This window comes from Spermophilus citellus (genome assembly GCF_964194105.1).
Source record: "Spermophilus citellus genome assembly, chromosome: 17".
Lineage (NCBI taxonomy): Eukaryota > Metazoa > Chordata > Mammalia > Rodentia > Sciuridae > Spermophilus > Spermophilus citellus.
Window position 1 is genome coordinate 14,310,524 of NC_138199.1, and position 19,386 is coordinate 14,329,909.

General features: G+C 52.7%; 3 protein-coding genes across 11 annotated transcripts; 2 read left to right on the top strand and 1 right to left on the bottom strand.

The window, feature by feature from the left end:
- The first annotated feature begins 72 nt into the window (after positions 1–72).
- On the top strand, positions 73–4,459 carry PHF23 (PHD finger protein 23). The gene is made up of 5 exons (XM_081272772.1): positions 73–354; positions 1,888–1,919; positions 2,068–2,160; positions 2,703–3,540; positions 3,656–4,459. The coding sequence occupies exons 1-5, from the start codon at positions 321–323 to the stop codon at positions 3,868–3,870; spliced, it is 1,212 nt and encodes a 403-aa protein (XP_081128898.1). The 5' UTR covers positions 73–320; the 3' UTR covers positions 3,871–4,459.
- A 498-nt stretch (positions 4,460–4,957) lies between these two features.
- Positions 4,958–13,274, top strand: DVL2 (dishevelled segment polarity protein 2). 8 transcript variants are annotated; one of them, XM_081272855.1, is made up of 15 exons: positions 4,959–5,406; positions 7,971–8,040; positions 8,319–8,464; positions 8,579–8,688; positions 8,808–8,943; positions 9,072–9,162; positions 9,271–9,340; positions 9,429–9,568; positions 9,663–9,739; positions 10,330–10,397; positions 10,585–10,713; positions 10,807–10,938; positions 11,051–11,230; positions 11,647–11,865; positions 12,008–13,274. In XM_081272855.1, the coding sequence occupies exons 1-15, from the start codon at positions 5,213–5,215 to the stop codon at positions 12,454–12,456; spliced, it is 2,211 nt and encodes a 736-aa protein (XP_081128981.1). In that variant the 5' UTR covers positions 4,959–5,212; the 3' UTR covers positions 12,457–13,274. The 8 variants fall into 8 exon arrangements, with proteins under 8 accessions (XP_081128984.1, XP_081128981.1, XP_081128982.1 ...); XM_081272856.1 differs by having other exon boundaries at positions 8,579–8,676; XM_081272853.1 differs by having other exon boundaries at positions 10,585–10,938.
- Positions 13,102–18,474, bottom strand: ACADVL (acyl-CoA dehydrogenase very long chain). Of its 2 annotated transcripts, XM_081272871.1 has the most exons (20): positions 18,314–18,474; positions 18,157–18,232; positions 17,818–17,883; positions 17,659–17,731; positions 17,487–17,551; positions 17,253–17,387; positions 16,685–16,829; positions 16,302–16,431; positions 16,077–16,202; positions 15,520–15,718; positions 15,160–15,264; positions 14,636–14,722; positions 14,485–14,547; positions 14,294–14,395; positions 14,122–14,219; positions 13,971–14,043; positions 13,810–13,882; positions 13,652–13,724; positions 13,483–13,558; positions 13,102–13,409 (listed from the first exon to the last, which is right to left on the bottom strand). In XM_081272871.1, exons 1-20 carry the CDS (start codon positions 18,373–18,375, stop codon positions 13,269–13,271), a joined length of 1,968 nt encoding a protein of 655 aa, XP_081128997.1. In that variant the 5' UTR covers positions 18,376–18,474; the 3' UTR covers positions 13,102–13,268. The 2 variants fall into 2 exon arrangements, with proteins under 2 accessions (XP_081128997.1, XP_081128998.1); XM_081272872.1 differs by lacking the exon at positions 15,160–15,264.
- Between the last annotated feature and the right edge of the window lie 912 nt (positions 18,475–19,386).

Genomic DNA, 19,386 nt, shown 5'->3' on the forward strand with positions numbered 1-19,386 from the left:
GGACTACAAGCTCCTTGGTGCATTGCGCGTCGGCGCCGGCGGAGGGGGGTCGGGGGGAAAGGAGGGAGGGAGGAGGGAGAAGAGAGGAGGAGGAGGAGGGAGCAGGCGGCCGGCGGCGCTGGGGGAGGGGGCCCGGTCCGGGAGTGCGGGAGGCAGTGGTAAAGGGAGGTGGCGGCAGCAGCTAGCGGACTGGAGTCTCAGCGGAGCCGAAGCGGACACTTCTGTGGAGCGAGGCAGTAGGAGTACCGAGCACCAGAGGCGGCACCGGGATCCCCGGCTGAGGGGAGGGGGGCGCCGGACCGGGAGGAGGGGAGGGGGCGATGCTGGAAGCCATGGCGGAGCCCAGTCCCGAAGGTGAGCTCTCGACCGGCACGGAGCTGGCGGCGGGCGGGCGAGGAATCAATTGGCAAACTTGGAGGTCGAGCCCCAGAGCTCAGCGGGGGAGTGCGGGGAAGGGGTCGGGGGCCTGGCCCTGGAGCTGGGAAAGCGACGAGTTATAGACCCTGGAGAAAGGAGTGGGAGACTGGGTTGGGGTACTTGGAGATGAGACCCCGTGTGTGGTTTCTTTTTCGCGGTGGGGGAGCGGCAGGGGATAGGAGCTGGAAACCCTGAGCTTGGGGGGTTAGGGGCCGAAAGGGCCTTGTACTGGTTGGGGCCGTGGAGCAGGGAGGTTGGGGAAATCGGGGGCCCGGAGAGTTGTTGAGGAGGGAGGATGTATGAGAGGACAGAGTGAGGGGCTCGGTAATTGGTCGAGGTGGGGGAGTTTGTGGCGGTAGTACCGGAGCTCCTCGTAGTTGCCGCCAGAGATAACCCTGTGATTGTTAGAGGAGTGGGCAGGTAGTTGTGGGGAGAAGTGGGGTCTGGGTATTGTCTGTGGTAGAGAGACTTGTGCCGGGGGCTAGTTGTGGGGCTGAGAGCCGGAGAGCGAGGCGAACTGGGTAGTTGTAGGAGGCGGTGGGGCAGGGTTGGGGGTTGAGACCGGCGACTGGCGGGGGGAGGTTGGTCGGCGAGGGTTAGAGCCTGGGAGTTGCGAAGGGTGAGGGGAGCTTCCGTGGAAAGAGTAGCTGGTTTGGGGGGCTGGAGTTTAGGGATCTGTAGCCTAGTGACTTGGTGAGTACGGGGGCGGAGGGGGGGGCGGCGGCCGGCGAAGCTCGGAACAGGGCCCGGGGGCCCGGCGGGGAGCCCGAGGAGCTCGAGACGGGGAGGGGCCAAAGCCCCGGATGGGGGCGGAGGGACGGCGAAAATTGTGGGGAGCCTTGTGCGTGTGGGGGGGCAGGTGGGGCCGCGTCCGGGTTCGAGCTCTCCGGTCTGTCCCAGACACTAAGTAGCGTTGGATGTGTGTGCCCGCGTATGTTTGGGGTGAGGGGCGCGCCCGGCCTCGTGCTCGAGGAGAAGGGGTCGGAGGGCGGAGAGCGGTTCAGCGTGGTCATCCTGGACCCTGGGTGCCGGCGGGCAGTATGTTCGGTCTTGGAGGACCCGGGGCGGTGGAGCGCGGCGATGTAGGAACTCCGGGCTCTGAGCGCGTGTAAAGGACGGGGGCGGGCGGTGGCCGGGGCTTGGCCCCGGGAGCGGTGTGGCGGGGTGGGGCGCTGAGATCCGAGTAGACTGAAGAAGCCGTGAGTGGGGGGGGGGGCGGGGCGCCGGGCCTCCGGTTGGGGGGAGGGGAGCGCTATAGCGAGGCCGAGAGGGCGCCGCGCCCAGACTCCGCCCCTCTTGGGGCGGAAGGGGGAGCAGGGGCGGGTCCAACACAGCTGGGGGCCTGCTGGTCTGGCTAGGGACCTAGAGGAGAGGAGGGGGTTCACTTGGGACCTCCATGCGTTAGAGGTGGAGACTGTTTTACACAGACTGTTTCCTAGTACCTTGACTCAGCTTTTATTACTTCCACAGATCCACCTCCGACACTTAAACCAGAGACTCAGGTGAGCTGTCCCTTATCTTTACAGGCTGGTATCACTGCCTACCAACAGTACCCTTCCTCTTTTTCTAGATTTCTCACTTTAGGGATTGTGCCTTTGGGAATGCTCCTCCAGTCTGGCTTCCATGTGATCCTTGTTTCCTTCCTTTCAGCCACCAGAGAAACGTCGGAGAACAATTGAGGATTTCAACAAATTCTGCAGTTTTGTTTTGGCCTATGCTGGTTACATTCCCCCCAGCAAAGAGGTAGGGACAGGAGAACAGCTACCTTGAGGTGGGATTGTGTTATTTTATAGGAGGAACCTACCTGAAATGATATATAAACCTGGGTAAATTTGAAGTTCAGGGCTGTGATAGGAAAGCTGGTGTGTGGGAGGGGGGATAATAGAGAACTGGCTTGAGCAGCAGTGATAGAGGGGATCTGGAGGCATTGGTCAAGATTCTGGAGTGGTATTGGGTTACTGGAATGGAAGTGTTTCTGGATACATTTTAGGGAGCTGAAAATGGTAACAAATGAGGCTGTACAGAAACAGTTCAAGAAATGTTGCTTTGGTCTGTGGGGGTGCAGTGTTCCATAGACCCTGGGCAGGTGTGGGGAGATGCTGAGAACTTGAGGGCAGAGGTAACATGAAAGTGATCAGTAGGAGATGCTGATAGGAATTGGGATAAGAATAAATTTTCAGTACAGTGAGACTTGGTGGTTGGTGTCTCTGGTTGTCAGGCTAGGTTTGTGAAGCAGCTGATGAGATACTAGGTTCCTGCTGACCCTGCTCTCCCTTGTTTTTAAGGAAAGTGATTGGCCAGCCTCTGGCTCCAGCTCTCCATTGCGCGGTGAGAGTGCTGCAGACAGTGATGGCTGGGACTCAGCCCCCTCTGATCTTCGAACCATTCAAACCTTTGTTAAGAAAGCAAAGTCATCTAAGAGAAGGGCGGCTCAAGCAGGTCCTACTCAGCCTGGACCCCCAAGGTCCACCTTCTCACGTCTGCAGGCTCCTGACAGTGCCACCCTGCTTGAGAAAATGAAGCTCAAGGACTCTCTCTTTGATTTGGATGGGCCCAAAGTGGCATCTCCACTGTCCCCCACATCCCTGACACATACCTCCCGGTCCCCTGCTGCTCTCACCCCAGTGCCCCTTTCCCAGGGAGATCTCTCGCAGCCTCGAAAGAAGGACAGAAAGAACCGAAAATTGGGGCCAGGAGGTGGGGCTGGCTTTGGGGTGCTTCGGCGGCCTCGGCCAAGTCCTGGGGATGGGGAAAAGAGGTCTCGAATTAAGAAGAGCAAGAAGCGGAAGTTGAAAAAGGCTGAGCGGGGGGATAGACTCCCACCTCCTGGCCCTCCCAGGGCACCCCCCAGTGATACAGACTCTGAAGAGGAGGAGGAGGAAGAGGAAGAGGAGGAGGAAGAGGAAGAGATGGCAGCAGTGGTAGGGGGTGAAACCCCAGCCCCTGTACTCCCAACACCCCCTGAGGCCCCTAGGCCTCCTGCCTCAGTGCACCCTGAAGGAGCCCCTCCCACTGACAGTGAAGGCAAGGAGGTGGGCAGCACTGAAACAAGCCAAGATGGAGATGCCAGCTCCAGTGAAGGCGAAATGCGGGTCATGGATGAGGACATCATGGTAGAATCAGGTGAGGGGTTTGGGGCTGCTCTCTGAACAATGGGGATGGTGGGATTAGGGTGGAGGGCTTTGGTGATAGATCCAAGAGCTCAGGCAAAACATCAAATGAACCTTCTTTTCCCCAGGTGATGACTCATGGGATCTGATCACGTGTTACTGCCGAAAGCCCTTTGCAGGGCGGCCCATGATTGAGTGCAGCCTGTGTGGGACATGGATTCACCTCTCCTGTGCTAAGATTAAGAAGACCAATGTCCCTGACTTCTTTTATTGTCAGAAATGCAAGGAACTGCGGCCAGAGGCCCGGCGATTAGGGGGGCTTCCCAAATCTGGAGAGCCCTGACATTTCTAGGCTGGAACTTGAAAATGACAACATAACTTGGGAACTGAGCCTCAGAATCCTCAGTCTGTTCCCCTGGAGCTTGGATACTGTCCTTATTTCAGGGCAGGAATCCCCAAAGGAGACTTGTTTGGAATGGAAATGAGTGGCTTCCGATCCTACCCTATCCTTCCTCCCCTTTCTATGGACTTGAAATTGGACATATTGTAGTTGGGGGAAGGAAGCTATCCGGGCCTATAGACACAAAATGTCTCTCCCTTGGACCTCTCACCCCTCACTTTTTGGGTCAGGGTTCAAATTCGGATGAAATGGGACAGTTGTCTATAAAACTAGTGTAAATATAGCACTCCCCTCCATCATCTTTTCTTCTACTTCACTCCCCATTTATTTTCTTCCACACCGGTTATATTTTTAATTTTGGACTTCCCCCTTTGAGCATGGCAGCTCAAAGGTGGAGTACCAGAGCCTGGCTGAGTGAGGAAGAAAAGCAGAAAGGTGATGTTTCTCACCTCTTTTGTTTTTAATAATATTGGCCAGCTGTTTGTACAGACAGCCTGCGTGTTGTAAATAAAGCAGGGTGGGCTCTTGTGTTTATAGCCCTCACTCAGTGTCCTGTTTGGGAGGGAGGCTTCGGAAAAGCTGGCAGAAGACTGGCTGGACCTGGGGCTGAAATCCCATTCTCCAATCTGAAAGTGGGCCGCCTCTGGGCTTTACCTATTCCAGATACTCCTGGAGGAGCCAACCCTGAAACCTCAATTGGCTTGCTCCTCCCCACTTCAGGTTATACCCTGCCCCAAACAATCCCCACTCTCAGTGGTGTGCTCAGGAGTGCTTAGCGCTCCCTCAGTGGGAGGAGGACTGCGCCGTGGGAGCCCGTTGCCTGCTCCCTGAGCAGAGACCAGTTTCGGCCAAGGTGCTCTCCGACCTCCTGTGGGGGCACATTTGGGGGCGGGGCCGTCTTGGACCCAGAGGCGGTTGCCTAAGGCAGCGGGTCACGTGGCAGCGGCCCTAGGAGGAGTGAGTCACGTGATCAACGAGGCCTCACGTGACGGGGCGGTGCGAGGTGGGCGGGCTTGTGTCACGTGGCATGAGGAGATGTGGGCGGGGATCTGAAGAACGCTAGCGTCGTCGGTGGCGGTGGCGCGCGGCCCCGGCATCCGCGGCTCTAGGTCGCACCCTTCGGCCTACCGCCACTATCCCACTGCCTCACGCGTTTCCTTTACTCATCTCCCGCACTGAGCGGGTCCTGGCCGCGCTCTCGCTCGTTTGTGGTGTGCGCAGGCGCGGCGGGGGCGATTAGCTCCATTGGGTGGGCGGTGGATCCCGGGAGCGCGCGGGCGAGACCATGGCGGGTTGCAGCTCAGGGGGCGTTGGTGCCGGGGAGACGAAGGTGATTTACCACCTGGATGAAGAAGAGACTCCCTACCTGGTGAAGATCCCTGTCCCTGCTGAGCGCATCACGCTCGGAGATTTCAAGAGTGTTCTGCAGCGACCCGCGGGCGCTAAGTACTTTTTCAAGTCTATGGATCAGGATTTCGGGTGAGCGCGAGGCCTAGACGGGGGAGCACCGGGTTTTTTTTTTTTTTTTTTTTTCCCCAGTGGATTGGGCGATATTGAGATGCACAAATCTACACTAGGCTACTTTGAGATCTTCTGCTTCATGGTAGAGCAGATTGTACTATGCTTGGATAGATTGGTTGTATCTCAGGGCGGACAAAATTATACTTGGAACAGAGAGCACACGGAGCTACAGGAGGACAGCCTGGGCTATACTAAACCAGATAAGAGAATATTAAACTGCACTGGGAAAGATACGGGCATTTTTTGGGGGGAGTGGGGATAGTCTGGACTGCACTGAGGTACATTTATCTGTCTTCTGTAGTTTGGTAAGCTGTAAGCAGTCCTGTAGCTCACAGGCTATGTAGGGATACTCTGGAATCTGATGTAGTTTGAATTATACTGGGGCAATTTGGGATATTCTGGCATTTACTAGGACGACAAGATTGTTTTAGGACGTTTTAATCTATTGTAATGCAAAGAAAGTTCCATAGGGATGTTCTAGGCTGCCCTGAAGTAGATCATCCTGGAGAAACTTTGACCATTCTGGATTTTACTGGGTTGGTTTTAGTTTCTCTTGGTACCAGACATGGTTTTTTTGGGTCACTCAAGACAGGCTGTTGGGGGATAATCAGTACAGACAGCTGTATTGGGATATCATAGTCTATGTTCGTGCAGACAGCTGCTTGTGGGAACAATGTAGGCTATATTAGAATTAGATGGGCTATCTTGGTGTGATTTGGGAACTTCTGCGCTAGGCTGGAACTGCAAATAATACAAGTGAACCCATTTGTGGTAGCCTTTGGGACTGAGTCCTCAAATCCACCTCAGAGTTTTTGAAGGTACACTGCATTAGGTTGGGATAATCTGGGTTGGCAGAAGCTGGTGGGGGCAGGGTGCAATGGTGTCAGGTAGACAGAGGTGATTTGCACCTGGATGAGGAAGAGACTTCCTGTCTGGTGAAGATTGCTATTCTAGCCTAGTGCATCACCCTTAGTTAGGAGAACTGAACAAACTGGACCCTACCTAGAAAGACTGTTCAATGTTGAGAGGCAAATATTATCTTGGGAGTTATCTTGAATTTAAATCAAGGTGATTCTGTTGGTCAGCAATGTCATCTTGGGTAATTTTGTTTAACTTCTGTGCCTTGATTTTTTCTTATATGAAATGGAGCTAGTCATAGAGTGAAATACTTATTACTTCAGGTGCATGGCCAGAGTAAATTCTTGGTGAGTGGCAATTTTCATTGTTAGTATCTAGGCTGACTAGTCTATAGACTGGGTTATAGTGTTATAGAAATACAGATCTTGGAGTAGACTGAGCTTCACTAAGATTGAGTTATGCTGGGAAGAATATTATGAACAAATTGATAGAGACTGGGCTGTGTTGTCACATCGGTAGCAAATGGATTAATGGAATATATCCAGGCTCCCACATCATGTTAGGTTAAATGGTTAATCAGACAAGATGTCCTAATTTGAGGGTGAGGGTGTGTTTAAGAAAGACTCATATTTGACATATTTATTGATTTAGTTTATAAATATTTGTGCATGCCTGCTAAAGTTAGGGATGGTGCTCCAATACATGGTCTTGAACAGAATAGGTGTTGATGATTCAACGTGGTGGTTGAGAAGAATGTACAAATCCAGTCAATTTCAAGAAACTTGTGGTAGAAATGTTCCCTAAGGATAGGCTTTGAAATCCGTTAGGCTGAGCAGATTGCTTAGTGTAGAGTTTAGTGCCATGTGAGGCATAGGGGAATGGGAAGCTCTGCTTCCCCTCTCTTTAGACCTTCTGTGCATAATGAGAAGGTATTATTGTCTTATCTAATGGGTGGTTTTATTCAGGCAAAGACTACATATTTGGACAGCTCTCTGGATGTGAGTTAGAGAAAACTAAAGGGAAGTGAAAGAGTAGAGACTTGAGGACCAAAGCCTTTTTTGGGCAGGTGTATAAAGGGATGGGATTGGGAAGGTGCTGCCAGCATGGCTCCTAAGTTAACTGTTTTGGGTAGCTGGGTAACCACAAGGGATAGCCTTTGAAGTTGGATGGAGAAGTTGAATCAGACCCAAGAAAGTTTTTTTTTTTTTCTTTTTTTTTTTTCTCTTTTTTGGTACTGGGGATTGAACCCAGGGGTACTTAACTGAGTCACATCTTCAGCCCTTTTTATTTTGAGACAGGGTCTCACTAAGTTGCTTGGGGCCTCTGCAAGTTGCTGAGGCCGGCTTTGAATTTGTGATCCTTTTGCTTTAGCCTCCCTAGTTGCTGGGATTATAGGCATGCATCACTATGCTTAGCCCAGGAAAGTTTTGGGAGCAGTTCTGTGCTCCTGAAGATGAGCTGGGGAGAGAAGGTGAAGTTGGGAGAGGGAATTGAGTCTGGAGATTCTTAATTGTAAGTGAGTTGTGTCAGCATAAGAGCAGATGACTTGGACAGAGCAGGAGAGAGTTAGCATCTTTGGGATGGATGGAGATTGGGGGAAACTTTGGGGATGAGGGTGGGGATAAACTAGTTCAGTCTTGCTGACCTCTCAGGTCTCTTGGTAGGGTGGTGAAGGAAGAAATTTCAGATGACAATGCCCGCCTCCCCTGCTTCAATGGAAGAGTGGTATCCTGGGTAAGGATACTCATTATCAAGCTGCTCTAAGCCTCTTATCTGTTTCTATAGCTCCCTGTTCCCAGTTGTTGGCAGTGCTGGCTTCCTGCTTCCTTACCTACTTGGAGAGCCAGCAGGAATCCCTCAGCCTTCTTGAGCCTCTTTGATTGGCTGCTCCTCTTTTGGGTTCTTTCCCAGGGTCTGTGAGATCCTATCCCCTTTCTGATCCTTTCTCTTAATTCCTTCTCTTATACCCCATCTCCCAATGGAGTCATGTTTTCTTATTTGCACTCTTTTAGCTAGTGTCATCAGATAACCCCCAACCTGAGGTGGCTCCCCCAGCCCATGAGCCTCGGACAGAACTGGTGCCTCCACCCCCACCATTACCCCCTTTGCCACCAGAGAGGACCAGTGGCATTGGGGACTCAAGGCCTCCATCCTTCCAGTGAGTCGTCTGCATTCTAGAGTCCAGGGGAAAGAATCTAAGCCCTTTGGAGGGGAGGCCAAAGATTTGGAGTTCTGTTCTGATGTGGGTTGGAAACTGTCTCTGCCCATCTAGCCCTAATGTGTCTGGCAGCCATGAAAATCTGGATCCTGAGACAGAAACTGAGTCGGTTGTGTCACTGAGGCGGGAGCGGCCTCGGAGGAGAGACAGCAGTGAGCATGGCGGTGAGGGGGGCCAGGTCCTGGAGGCTGGGTAGACTGGGAGCTGGGAAGAGAGATGGGTCTTAGCTTTGATGAGGGTGAGGGGCAGGAGCCCTGAACCTGAGGTTCTTGTTCTTACACAGCTGGTGGCCACAGGCCCAGTGGCCCCTCCAGGCTAGAGCGCCACCTGGCTGGGTATGAGAGCTCTTCTACCCTCATGACCAGTGAGTTGGAGAGTACCAGTCTTGGAGACTCAGATGAAGATGACACTATGAGTAGGTATGGCTCCACACCTCTTCCCAGGGCTTCTGGCCCCTCTCTTTCCTCCATCCTATCAGTCCTCATTATTTCTCTTGGTTCCATGACCACTTCTGCCTGTGAGAGTTCTACCTCGCAACTGTTGTCAGGTTCAGCAGCTCCACAGAGCAAAGCAATGCCTCCCGCCTCCTCAAACGCCATCGACGGCGGAGGAAACAGCGGCCACTTCGCATGGAAAGGGTGAGGGGATTCTCATAAGACAAGTGGGCTTCAATTTAGGCAGTCCTATGGTACAGAAGCAGCCTGGGTTGCTGAAGCGCAGTCCAACTCCCTCCTGTCTCTCCACAGACCTCATCCTTCAGCAGTGTCACAGATTCCACCATGTCTCTCAACATCATTACAGTCACACTCAACATGGGTATGGTGGGGCCTGGCTGGGGAAGGGGGCAGTACCTGGTGCCCAGGGTTCTTAGGGCTTTTCTTCCTCACATGGACTCTCTTCACAGAGAAGTACAATTTCCTGGGTATCTCCATTGTGGGCCAAAGCAATGAGCGGGGTGACGGAGGCATCTACATTGGCTCCATCATGAAGGGAGGTGCTGTGGCAGCTGACGGACGCATCGAACCAGGGGACATGCTTTTGCAGGTGTGCTGGGGTGGGCTACTGAGCTCATACAGGCAGGGACCCTTACCTCTCCTACCCTGGCACCCTGCACTGACCCATTTCCCTTCACTTCCAGGTGAATGACATGAACTTCGAGAACATGAGCAATGATGATGCTGTGCGGGTACTGAGGGACATTGTGCACAAGCCAGGGTAAGCCTCTGAGCTAGTCTCAGTTTCTTGGGCCTCCTGTTTATGCCCTTTTATTTTGTGTTTTGGTAATTCAAGAAGTGGGACGATGTAGCCTTCAAAGCAAAAATTGAACATAGCAAATAGTTGCAGAGTGACTTCTATGTCACCACTACCTAGGTCTTGGAACAGAAGGTTGCTGATAGCTCAGAGATGCCCCCAGTCCCTTGTTGTCCCTTCCCATCTCCAACCTCCTCACTCCCATAGGGGTAAACATTACCTTCACTACTTACTTAGTCAAGAAAACTTCCATTTTCCTTGATATTTTTATCACCCGTGCATGAATTTTGTTATAACATGGTTCACTGTTACCTGTTTTGTGCTTGGTGCATATGGAATTATACAGTGTGTAGCCCCTTATTTCACTCTGCAGTGTTATTAAGTTACCCATGTTGGTGAGTCGTCCATGTTATAGAACCCCCTACCCTCATTTTCTTCATCGCAGCCATGTGTGTGCTCCTCCCTTTCTGTCTCAGAATTCATTCTTGTTCCAGGCCTCAGCCCTTCTGAGCCTCTTCCCTATCCCTCCTTGACTGGCCTTTTCTTCCCCACAGCCCCATTGTGCTGACAGTGGCCAAGTGCTGGGATCCCTCCCCTCAGGCCTACTTCACACTCCCCCGAAGTGAGTAAGACTTAGACTGAGGCCCTAATCCAAGAGAATAGGGGAGCTGGGAGATGGGGCTGGGTCTCTAGGCTATGGGGAATAGGATGGGGAGGGTCAGGGGAGAAGAGGAATCAGAATCCAAGTTTGGGATAGAGAGGACTGGCTTTCTGAGATTGAGACATGATCTGTGGCTTGCTTTGTCCAGATGAGCCCATCCAGCCAATTGACCCTGCTGCCTGGGTGTCACACTCAGCTGCACTGACTGGCACTTTCCCAGCCTATCCAGGCTCCTCATCCATGAGCACCATTACGTCTGGATCCTCTCTGCCTGATGGTGACTCCACAGTCCATCCCCATGGAAGGTTGGTTGGCTGGCCATGGGTGGGAGTGGGCCCTGTCCCCTACTTCCCATTGTCTTCTTTGTCAGGCTGTGAGGGCCGGGGTCTCTCTATTCATATGGACATGGCATCTGTGACTAAGGCCATGGCAGCTCCAGAATCAGGACTGGAAGTCCGGGACCGCATGTGGCTCAAGATCACCATCCCGAATGCCTTTCTGGGTACCACTGAGCCTGGGCAGGTGGCATGGGAATGGGACGAAGCAACCAAAGCCAAGAGGGGTGAGGGCAGGATTTGGAAGGAGAACCTGAGGCTTTTTTCCACTGATATTAGGCTCGGATGTGGTTGATTGGCTCTACCATCATGTGGAGGGCTTTCCTGAACGACGGGAGGCCCGCAAGTATGCCAGCGGGCTTCTGAAGGCTGGTCTCATCCGACATACTGTGAATAAGATCACCTTCTCTGAGCAGTGCTACTATGTCTTCGGGGACCTCAGTGGCGGCTGTGAGAGTTGTAAGTCCCCATCACAGCTCTGGGAGACAGGCGTGGCCTGCCTTTCCAACCCCAGAACAGACTAGAAATTGCAGTCAAGGTCACTGTGAACAGTGACCAGCAAGATGCGTCCTGCATTGGCTGTGAGTGAGAGCTGACATTCACCCATGTTTTGCTGAACAAGGTATGCACCAGGTGCAGAGCTGTGGCTCCTGGGGACACTTCTTCCCTAGTTTCACAGCAGCATATGGACTAGTGGTGACCTTGGCTGGGACCCTGCCCTAGAATCAGTTGTTTTTTTACCAGAAGTCCTTGTGACATTTGACCCCCATCATGGGTGGCTCTGGAGAAATGATTCCCAGTTCCTCTCCATTCAGTGCCTTAGGTTCTTGACCTCTTAAAACAGTGATTTCTTACTCTCTTCCTTTGTGTTGCAGACCTAGTCAACTTGTCTCTGAATGATAATGATGGCTCTAGCGGGGCTTCAGACCAGGACACCCTGGCTCCTCTGCCTGGAGCGACCCCCTGGCCCCTACTGCCCACCTTTTCCTATCAATACCCAGCCCCGCACCCCTATAGCCCCCAGCCTCCACCCTACCATGAGCTTTCATCCTACACCTATGGTGGGGGCAGTGCCAGCAGCCAGCACAGTGAAGGTAAGTCATCCCCAGATACCAATACAGCCAAGGTCTGAGTGTATAATGGAGGGGAACCAGGGAGGAGAGGCTGGAACAGGGGCTGGAGAAGCCAGAGGAAGTGGGCTGAGTCTCACTTCCCCCGTTCTCTCTTTCCCCATAGGGAGCCGGAGCAGTGGCTCAACAAGAAGTGATGGGGGGGCTGGACGCACAGGGAGACTTGAGGAACGGGCCCCTGAGTCGAAGTCTGGCAGCGGCAGTGAGTCTGAGCCCTCCAGTCGGGGGGGCAGCCTTCGGCGGGGTGGGGAATCTAGTGGGACTGGTGATATGGGCCCTCCTCCATCTAGAGGCTCAACAGGGGGTACTCCCAATCTTCGAGCCCACCCAGGGCTCCATACCTATGGACCTCCTCCAGGCATGGCTCTCCCCTATAACCCAATGATGGTGGTCATGATGCCCCCACCCCCACCACCTGTTCCTCCAGCAGTGCAACCCCCAGGTGCTCCTCCAGTCAGAGATCTGGGTTCTGTGCCCCCAGAACTAACAGCCAGCCGCCAAAGCTTCCATATGGCCATGGGCAACCCCAGTGAGTTCTTTGTGGATGTGATGTAGAGGGCACCCTGGGGTCATGTTGGGTCTGTACCCTTGGCCTGTCCATCGTCGGCTTGGGTGTCCCTGTTCTGTGACTGGGTGTCTTGTCAATCACCACCTTATTGTTCCTTGCAGTGCCTGGGCTCAGCCTACCATTTCATTACCACTGTAACTTTCACCAACAGTGCCTGGTCCTCTCCCTTCCTTCAGGGGTAGACAAGGGACCTTTGGTTATTTTTAGCTTTATTGTTTTTTATAAGCCTTTTGGGGGGTTGAAATAGACTTTTTTACATTTTTGGGAATTTTTTAAATAGACATTTTCTTTTTTGTATGAAGAATCCCTGTCTTCTGGGCCCCTTCTTCTAACCCCAGAATGTGACCTCTTCTTGCAGTTGTCCAGTCAGCTCTGCCCTTTGCAGGGCCGGGGCATGATCAGTGGTACACTGAGAGGAGGAAGGGGGTTGGGCATTCTAGACAGCAGTCCAAGGAAGCTGGGGTATTTGGTATTTGGGGGTTGTGTAGCTGCCTTTGTTATTCTATTTATTTTAGTCACTTGTATAAAACACCAAATAAAGCAATAGAGGCAAACTCCCCACGCCTCTGGCTCCTTTCTTTGGGAGGGAGGCAGGCAGAAGAGGGAAAGAACTGAGATACAGTAGCAAAGCCTGAATTGTTAGAAACTTTATTATTTGTGAGGCAGTTAAGTGCTTTTGAGATCAGGCACAGTCCTGGAAAAACAAGGTCTTCATGGCAGACCAAGGCCTCCAGGAAGGGGGCTTGCTCTTTGGCTTGAGAGAAGGCACATAACCAGGCCAGGACCTGGTTGGGAGTATTCAGAATCCAAGGGGATTGCTGGTGACCACACCACCCCGCTCCACCAAGGCCTTGGAGATGCTTTTGAAGTTACGGAAGAGCTCTTGCTGCCGAGGGTCAGACAGCAGAGCAGTCATGTTCTCTTGGATCCGGGCTGCAGCCTGTGGAGAGGGAAGGAGGGGGTCAGGCCTGTGCCTTGAATGCTCTGCCTACATTGGGTAGTCCAAGGCTTACCTCAATACACCAGCTGTCACAGAGCATTTTCTCATGCTGGGCTGTAGGGTAGCCCTCACTCAGGGATCTTGAGGCCCTGGTGAGGAAGCAAGAGAATATAACCCTGGGCTATGATCCTGGCCCAGCCCCACTGTGGCTCATGCCTCCCACCCCACCTCTGCCTCCTCACCTGGAGAGAACCACCACCATGGCATAGAGGTCAATGGCCCCATCTGCCAGACGCTGCAGCACAAACTGCTCATCTGTCAGGTAGATTGGGGTATGTGTGGTTAGAGTCTAAGGGAGGGAACAGCAAGGGGAGGGGCGCACAAGACAGAGCTTACTCACTGACAATCCCCTTCTTGTGCTTTATTAGCTTGGCTTCCACCACAGTGGCAAACTGCTCCAGAGCCTGCACTGCCTGAAGAGATGGAGAATGGTCACAGGGCTTGGAAGGGCCATCCCCGTCAGCTCTTGCTTTGGGCTCTGCTCTAATCCTGACCACTCACCAGCTCACCGCTCCGACTCAGCTCTGGGTGGACCACTCCACTGAGACTCAGGCCACTTCCCAGCCCTGCCCGCCTGGGAGGAAGGGGGAGAAAGACTGGTTAGTTACCACGAACCACCTTGCTCTCCCCTGGCCATGGCCCCTGAACTTACCGCCTCAGCTGTTTTCCTGCCTCTCCTAGCAGAAGGCCAGCATTCCCAAAAGGATTCTTTAGGGCACTGCTAAGCCCAGAAAGTTCCTTTCCTTTATCCTGTTGGAGAGGAAGGTCCAGTAGTCAGAACTAACTGTCCTCTCCACCTTCTCTTCCCAATTCTCCTCTCTTACCATACAGCCCTGCAGAGCTACAAAGAGCCGAAGAATGTCGTTTGTCCCCTCAAAGATCCGGAAGATGCGAATATCTCGGAGCACTCTCTCTACCCCGGGCTCCTAGCACAAAGGAAAACACAGAATAAGTCCCTATTGAGATGTGCCTATCCACGCTGCCTGGCTACCCCTTGCAGAGGACCATCCTGTACCTTCATGAAGCCCATGCCCCCCATGATTTGGATGCATTCGTCTGTCACTTTCCAGGCTGCTTCCTAGGGATAAAGAACTAGATGAGATTATCCTGGAGCTGAGGTCTCAAAACTAACTCCCCTCCTCCCCCAGTCATGCCTGGGTCCTCACCGAGCCAAAGATTTTGCTGATGGCAGCCTCTATCTGGAAGTCTGTGGATCCCTGGTCCATGTTGGCACTCAGCATGTAAGCCATGGACTGAAGTGGAATGGTTGGGATAAGGCAAGGAAAATTGAAAAGCGTTGCGTTAGATTCAACCTCAACATCCAAATCTTGAAAACTAGGTCTGACAAGCTTCTCATGGCCCTTGCATTCACCTTCCAACTCTAGTCAGGTCAAACACATGTAAATATTTTGTCCTCCAAGTTGATGCATTAGGGGATCCAGGCACTGGACTTCTTGAAAGGGGTGAAAGGTAAAGGGTGGGTTGGGGTTAGAATTGTGCTACCTCAGGGAAGCACCTCAGCAGAGCAGCAGCACTCTACCCCTTCAGAAGCTGAGCTGGCTATGCCTCCCCGCATCCCCTAGGGCATTGGTGTAAAGCTGGAGACCCACTGCCCCAGGTGCTGCTGGGGGTTGTAGTCTGACCCGACTGGGAAGAAAACCACAGGGAGAGGGGCACAGGAGGCCCTCACCTCAGTCACATACTGCAGCATAGCCATTCGGGCCAGCTTCTCCTGGATCAGCCCAAAGTTGTAAATTTTGTCCCCAAACTGTGTACGATTAGCAGCATGATCCACCTGGAAGAGGGCACACCTGTCCCACTGTTGTCTGCTGTACCCAGGAGAGGGGTTAGGCTTAAACTGGAGGGACAGATTTTTGCCACAACTAAGAGGTCAATCCACATTGGATGGAGACCTAAGCTAACAGGTCTGGAGCTGCTGCCAGGGGAGGGATCTCTGGTGTAGGGAGTGCCTTCAAGGGAACAGGGATATGTGGAAAGTGGGACATTGTGATTGATTCAAGCTAGCTAGGAATTCAGGCAGGGTACTCACCGCCTTCGCAATGATGGCTTTCATGGTGCCTGCAAGGGTTGCAGCCATGCCAAACCTTCCATTGTTGAGGATATGCACAGCAACCTTGAAGCCTCCCCCTACCTCCCCCAGCACATTTTCTGATGGCACCTGTACTCCATCAAAGTACACCTCTGCTGTGTTTGAGGCTTTGATGCCCATCTTCTTTTCAGGGGGCCCACTGTAACAAGGCAGGAAAGCTGAGGTGTAAACAGGTTTCTATAGGGGAAAAGGCCTCTCCATTCCTTAGAACCAGAAAGAAACTGCAACTCATAGATTAAAAGTACAGGTAATATTGCTTGCATGTCATATGGGTTACAGAGGTCTAGCTATGTCCTGCTATCCTTTTGGGACTTGGTTGCTGAAGCCAAAGTTTTAGGTCAGTTCCATACACATATATATGTCTGAAAGAGAATGGTGATGCCCACCCTGCTATGGCTTTTGCACACCCCCCAGATGACTTACAATATCTGTTTGCTCTGGAGCCCAGTGCTGCTCCCAGCCCTTGGTCCTACCACTTCCTCCCCAAATCCACTTACTGGGTTACACCTCCAAAGCTCCTCTCCACCACAAAAGCTGTGATCTTCTCCTTTACAGCCCCTGTGGCTGCATCTGTAACTGGTGTCTTGGCAAAAACTGTGAAAATATCTGCCAGGCCCCCATTACTGTGGGAGAATGAGGGGGTGGTGGTCAGAGTGGGGAGAGCTCAGAGCAGTGGGGAGTAGAATTGGGCTGAGAAGAAGTAGGTAGAAATAGGAGATTGCCTGATCCAAATCTTGCTTCCATTTAGGGTATAATATTTTCCACAGGGGCTGGGGACAGCAGAGCTTCGGATGGAAGCTGCATCTGATCCACTTGAGGGCTCCGTTAGACAGAAAGCAGCCAAAGTCTCCCCTGTTGGGTAGAGTGCCCTTTTACCAGAGGTCCTCATGGGCATCAAATTCCCCTTGGTCCTCTTTCCCATCCCCTCAGGCAGCTCAATACCCTAGCTATATTCAGTTTCTCTGCATTTTCCCATCAACATACTGTGGTGCCTCCCCAGGATCTCCTGAGTGATGTACCTAGCTTTGTAGTGATCTAAATACCAACTGGCCTAGTTTGTGCCAAGCCCAGGACACTCTTAATCCAAATCTTAAGATTGTCTTACCAGATGCCACTTTAGGGAGGTATTTTTCTTTCTGAGCCTTTGTGCCAAAGAGTAGGATGCCTTTGAAACCGATGCTCTGATGAGCCCCCAGGGTAACACCCACGCCAAGGTCATGCATGCCCACGATCTCTGCCAAACGAGCATACTGGAGAGGAAGCAGGCATCTGGGGATGTAACTGGCTGCATGGGGACCTGCCCTTAAGAGAGTATGGGCAACAGGGCAGGGCCTAGGCCATTTTCCAGAGTGAAGAAGGGAACTTGGATCATGAAGAGGGTACAATAGGATGCTTTTTGTCCTAGATCTTGATGGGAGGGAGGCTTCCTACAATCCTATCAGAAGATGCTACCTTGTCAGGCAGTCCCCAAGGATGAAGGGTGAATTCCATGGTCCTAGGGTACTGCATGTAGATTGTATTGTTTGGAGGACTGGGTTGCATACATGGCTGTAAGAGTCACATTCCCACAGGCCCCCAGGGCAGTTGCTTGGAAGGGACTTTGGCTTTAGGGGTGAGGAAGCCAGACTGGAGTAGGGTGGGATATTGAGAAATAATGAGAAGGCTTCCCTCACCTGGGTGTTGCAGAGGCCCACACCACCCAGCTCACTGGGCACTTGCAGACCAAAGGCCCCCAACTCCTTGAGACCCTGCAAAGTAGTTTCCTCCACCCTCTCTAGAGTATCATTCTTCGCAGGATCATTCACCTCCTGGGAAAGGCACAGGATTCTAAGCCCAGGCTTGCTTCCTTTAAGCTTTTTAGCATTTCTGCCCACCCCATTAGAGACAGTGCCCCAGTCATTCTTCACCTCGAAGAAACGGGCCACAGGCCCTACCAGCTCTTTGAGAAACTGTGTCTGCTCTTCATTGAGTACTGCAGAGATGGGGAGGGGAAAGACAGGTCAGTCAGGCGAGTTGGGTCAGGCGGGTTTGGTGTGAGGCTGCCCTGTCCCACCCGGTGTTGACTACTACTTCCCTTACCGGATGGGTATGGGAACACCTGATCAATGGTGAGCTGGCCTTTGAACATCCCCACAGCAAAGGACTTAGATTCCTGGGCAGGGAGAAGAGGATTTCAGGGAACTGATTGGAATAGGCCTATCCCTGGCTTAGGTCGCCCCCCGCCCTCAGGCCACATACCGCCTTGGTCTGTTTTTCCCTAGTGGAAGCATCAGAAGATAGGGAATCTGACTTGTCCAGAACAGCCTGGGGAAAGGAGTGGTTAGCTAGGCCGGGAAGGGGTTTTATTGTGTCAAAGAGGGGACTGGGGAAGAGCTGGTTGTGGGGGTTGGGTGGACCTGGTGCCTTTCCCCTAGTTTCACCCCAGAACACCCTGGCTTGCCCTTTCCCCTACTTTCGGAGTTAGAGCTGTCAGCAGGTGACTGGGACAAAGAGGGTGACCCCTGCTGGTGGCAGGGTGGTGAGAGCCTAGTCGCAACCCTACTCCCACACCCCTTCCCAAGGGCTGCTGTCACTTACCTGGGCGGCTCCACTGGCATAGGGTCGCTGAGCAGTGCTAGGCCGGGGCGGTCCCTGGAGTACACTGGGCCGCAAGCTGTAGGGAGAGGGGGGTTCAGTCCTGGTCTGGTCCCATGGCAACCGTCCCCAGTCCCCGTCCCTCCTGTCATACACAGACCTTCGACTCCCCAACCTCAGCAGCTGCCGCCCTATGCTCGGAGTCATCCGAGACGTCTGCATGTCCAATCCGCTCCGGCCGCCACTGTTTGGAGCGCTGACCTCGGTCTCTCGTCCCGCCTGCCCAAGTCTGGGTGCCCGGTCCCTGACTCATCCTCCACAATGCACCGCGCGGTGGTAGGCGGGGCTTCCGGGCGCCATGTCATCTTGGGAGTTGTAGTTTCAGGGCGATCCCAGGCGCCTGAATTCTGGCTGACCTGGAGTGATCTCCAAGTGTCCCTTGACTTCCCCTAGTCCCTTCATCTCGCCTATCCGAACTAGAATATAGTCTTCTGAAGAGGTGATGGAATAGAACGCTTAGGCAACTGTAGCCAGAGAAATGGAGGTAGACTGGAGGGAGCACTTCCCAGGTGGAGTTAGAAAGCAGGGACTGGGGTTGTGGCTCAGTGGTACAGCACTTGCTTAGCATGTGTGAGGCTCTGGGTTCGATTCTCAGTACCGCATGTAAATAAATAAAATAAAGCTTCATTGACAACAACAAAAAGAAGAAAAAGAGGTGAGAAAAGTGAAAGGTGTGAGAAAAGTGAAAGGTGTGAGGTAGATAGAGTCAGAGACATAGAAAAATGACTCTTTGGGGTCCTTGTGAAATCTGAATGGAGGATAATGGTGGAGAGGGAGGAACTCAAGCTGGGAATGTGTTCCATGCAAATTTTCCTGAAACCTAGGAGGTGTCACTGATTTTCAAAACTCCTGATTTCATTGCCTCTCCCCTTCCTGCCTCTGAGAGAGAGTTTCCTTGACATTTCTCTGCCATGTGCCCACGCTAGACCTCTGGACAAATGGATTCTTCCCAGACCTAAGAGGGACTGTAGAAATTCTCTTGCTCTCATGTCCCCTCCTCAAACTTCTCTGGCTCAAGAAGTCCCAAGAAATATATACCCCTCTTTCTTCGATTCCCACTGGAAGGGAGAGAGGCCTAGGAAGGAGAGAGCTGGGTTCAGCTTCCTTTCTTTTTGAGCTGTTGGAGCCTTTGTGGGAAAGACCCTCTTTTTGACCCCTTAGGAAAGTGTAACT

What these genes read in the sequence shown, in the direction of transcription:
- PHF23 (XM_081272772.1), top strand. Translation starts at nt 321, where the DNA reads ATGCTGGAAGCCATGGCGGAGCCCAGTCCCGAAG. An exon ending in GGCGGAGCCCAGTCCCGAAG is followed by an intron (nt 355 to 1,887) that starts GTGAGCTCTCGA and finishes TTACTTCCACAG; the next exon opens with ATCCACCTCCGACACTTAAA. An exon ending in ACATTCCCCCCAGCAAAGAG is followed by an intron (nt 2,161 to 2,702) that starts GTAGGGACAGGA and finishes CTTGTTTTTAAG; the next exon opens with GAAAGTGATTGGCCAGCCTC.
- DVL2 (XM_081272853.1), top strand. Translation starts at nt 5,213, where the DNA reads ATGGCGGGTTGCAGCTCAGGGGGCGTTGGTGCCGGGGAGACGAAGGTG. An exon ending in GAAGATGACACTATGAGTAG is followed by an intron (nt 8,944 to 9,071) that starts GTATGGCTCCAC and finishes AACTGTTGTCAG; the next exon opens with GTTCAGCAGCTCCACAGAGC. An exon ending in CAGTGGCGGCTGTGAGAGTT is followed by an intron (nt 11,231 to 11,646) that starts GTAAGTCCCCAT and finishes TTTGTGTTGCAG; the next exon opens with ACCTAGTCAACTTGTCTCTG.
- ACADVL (XM_081272871.1), bottom strand. Translation starts at nt 18,375, where the DNA reads ATGCAGACGTCTCGGATGACTCCGAGCATAGGGCGGCAGCTGCTGAGG. An exon ending in TGGGCCTCTGCAACACCCAG is followed by an intron (nt 16,830 to 17,252) that starts GTGAGGGAAGCC and finishes CTTCCTCTCCAG; the next exon opens with TATGCTCGTTTGGCAGAGAT. An exon ending in GTGACAGCTGGTGTATTGAG is followed by an intron (nt 13,410 to 13,482) that starts GTAAGCCTTGGA and finishes CCCTCTCCACAG; the next exon opens with GCTGCAGCCCGGATCCAAGA.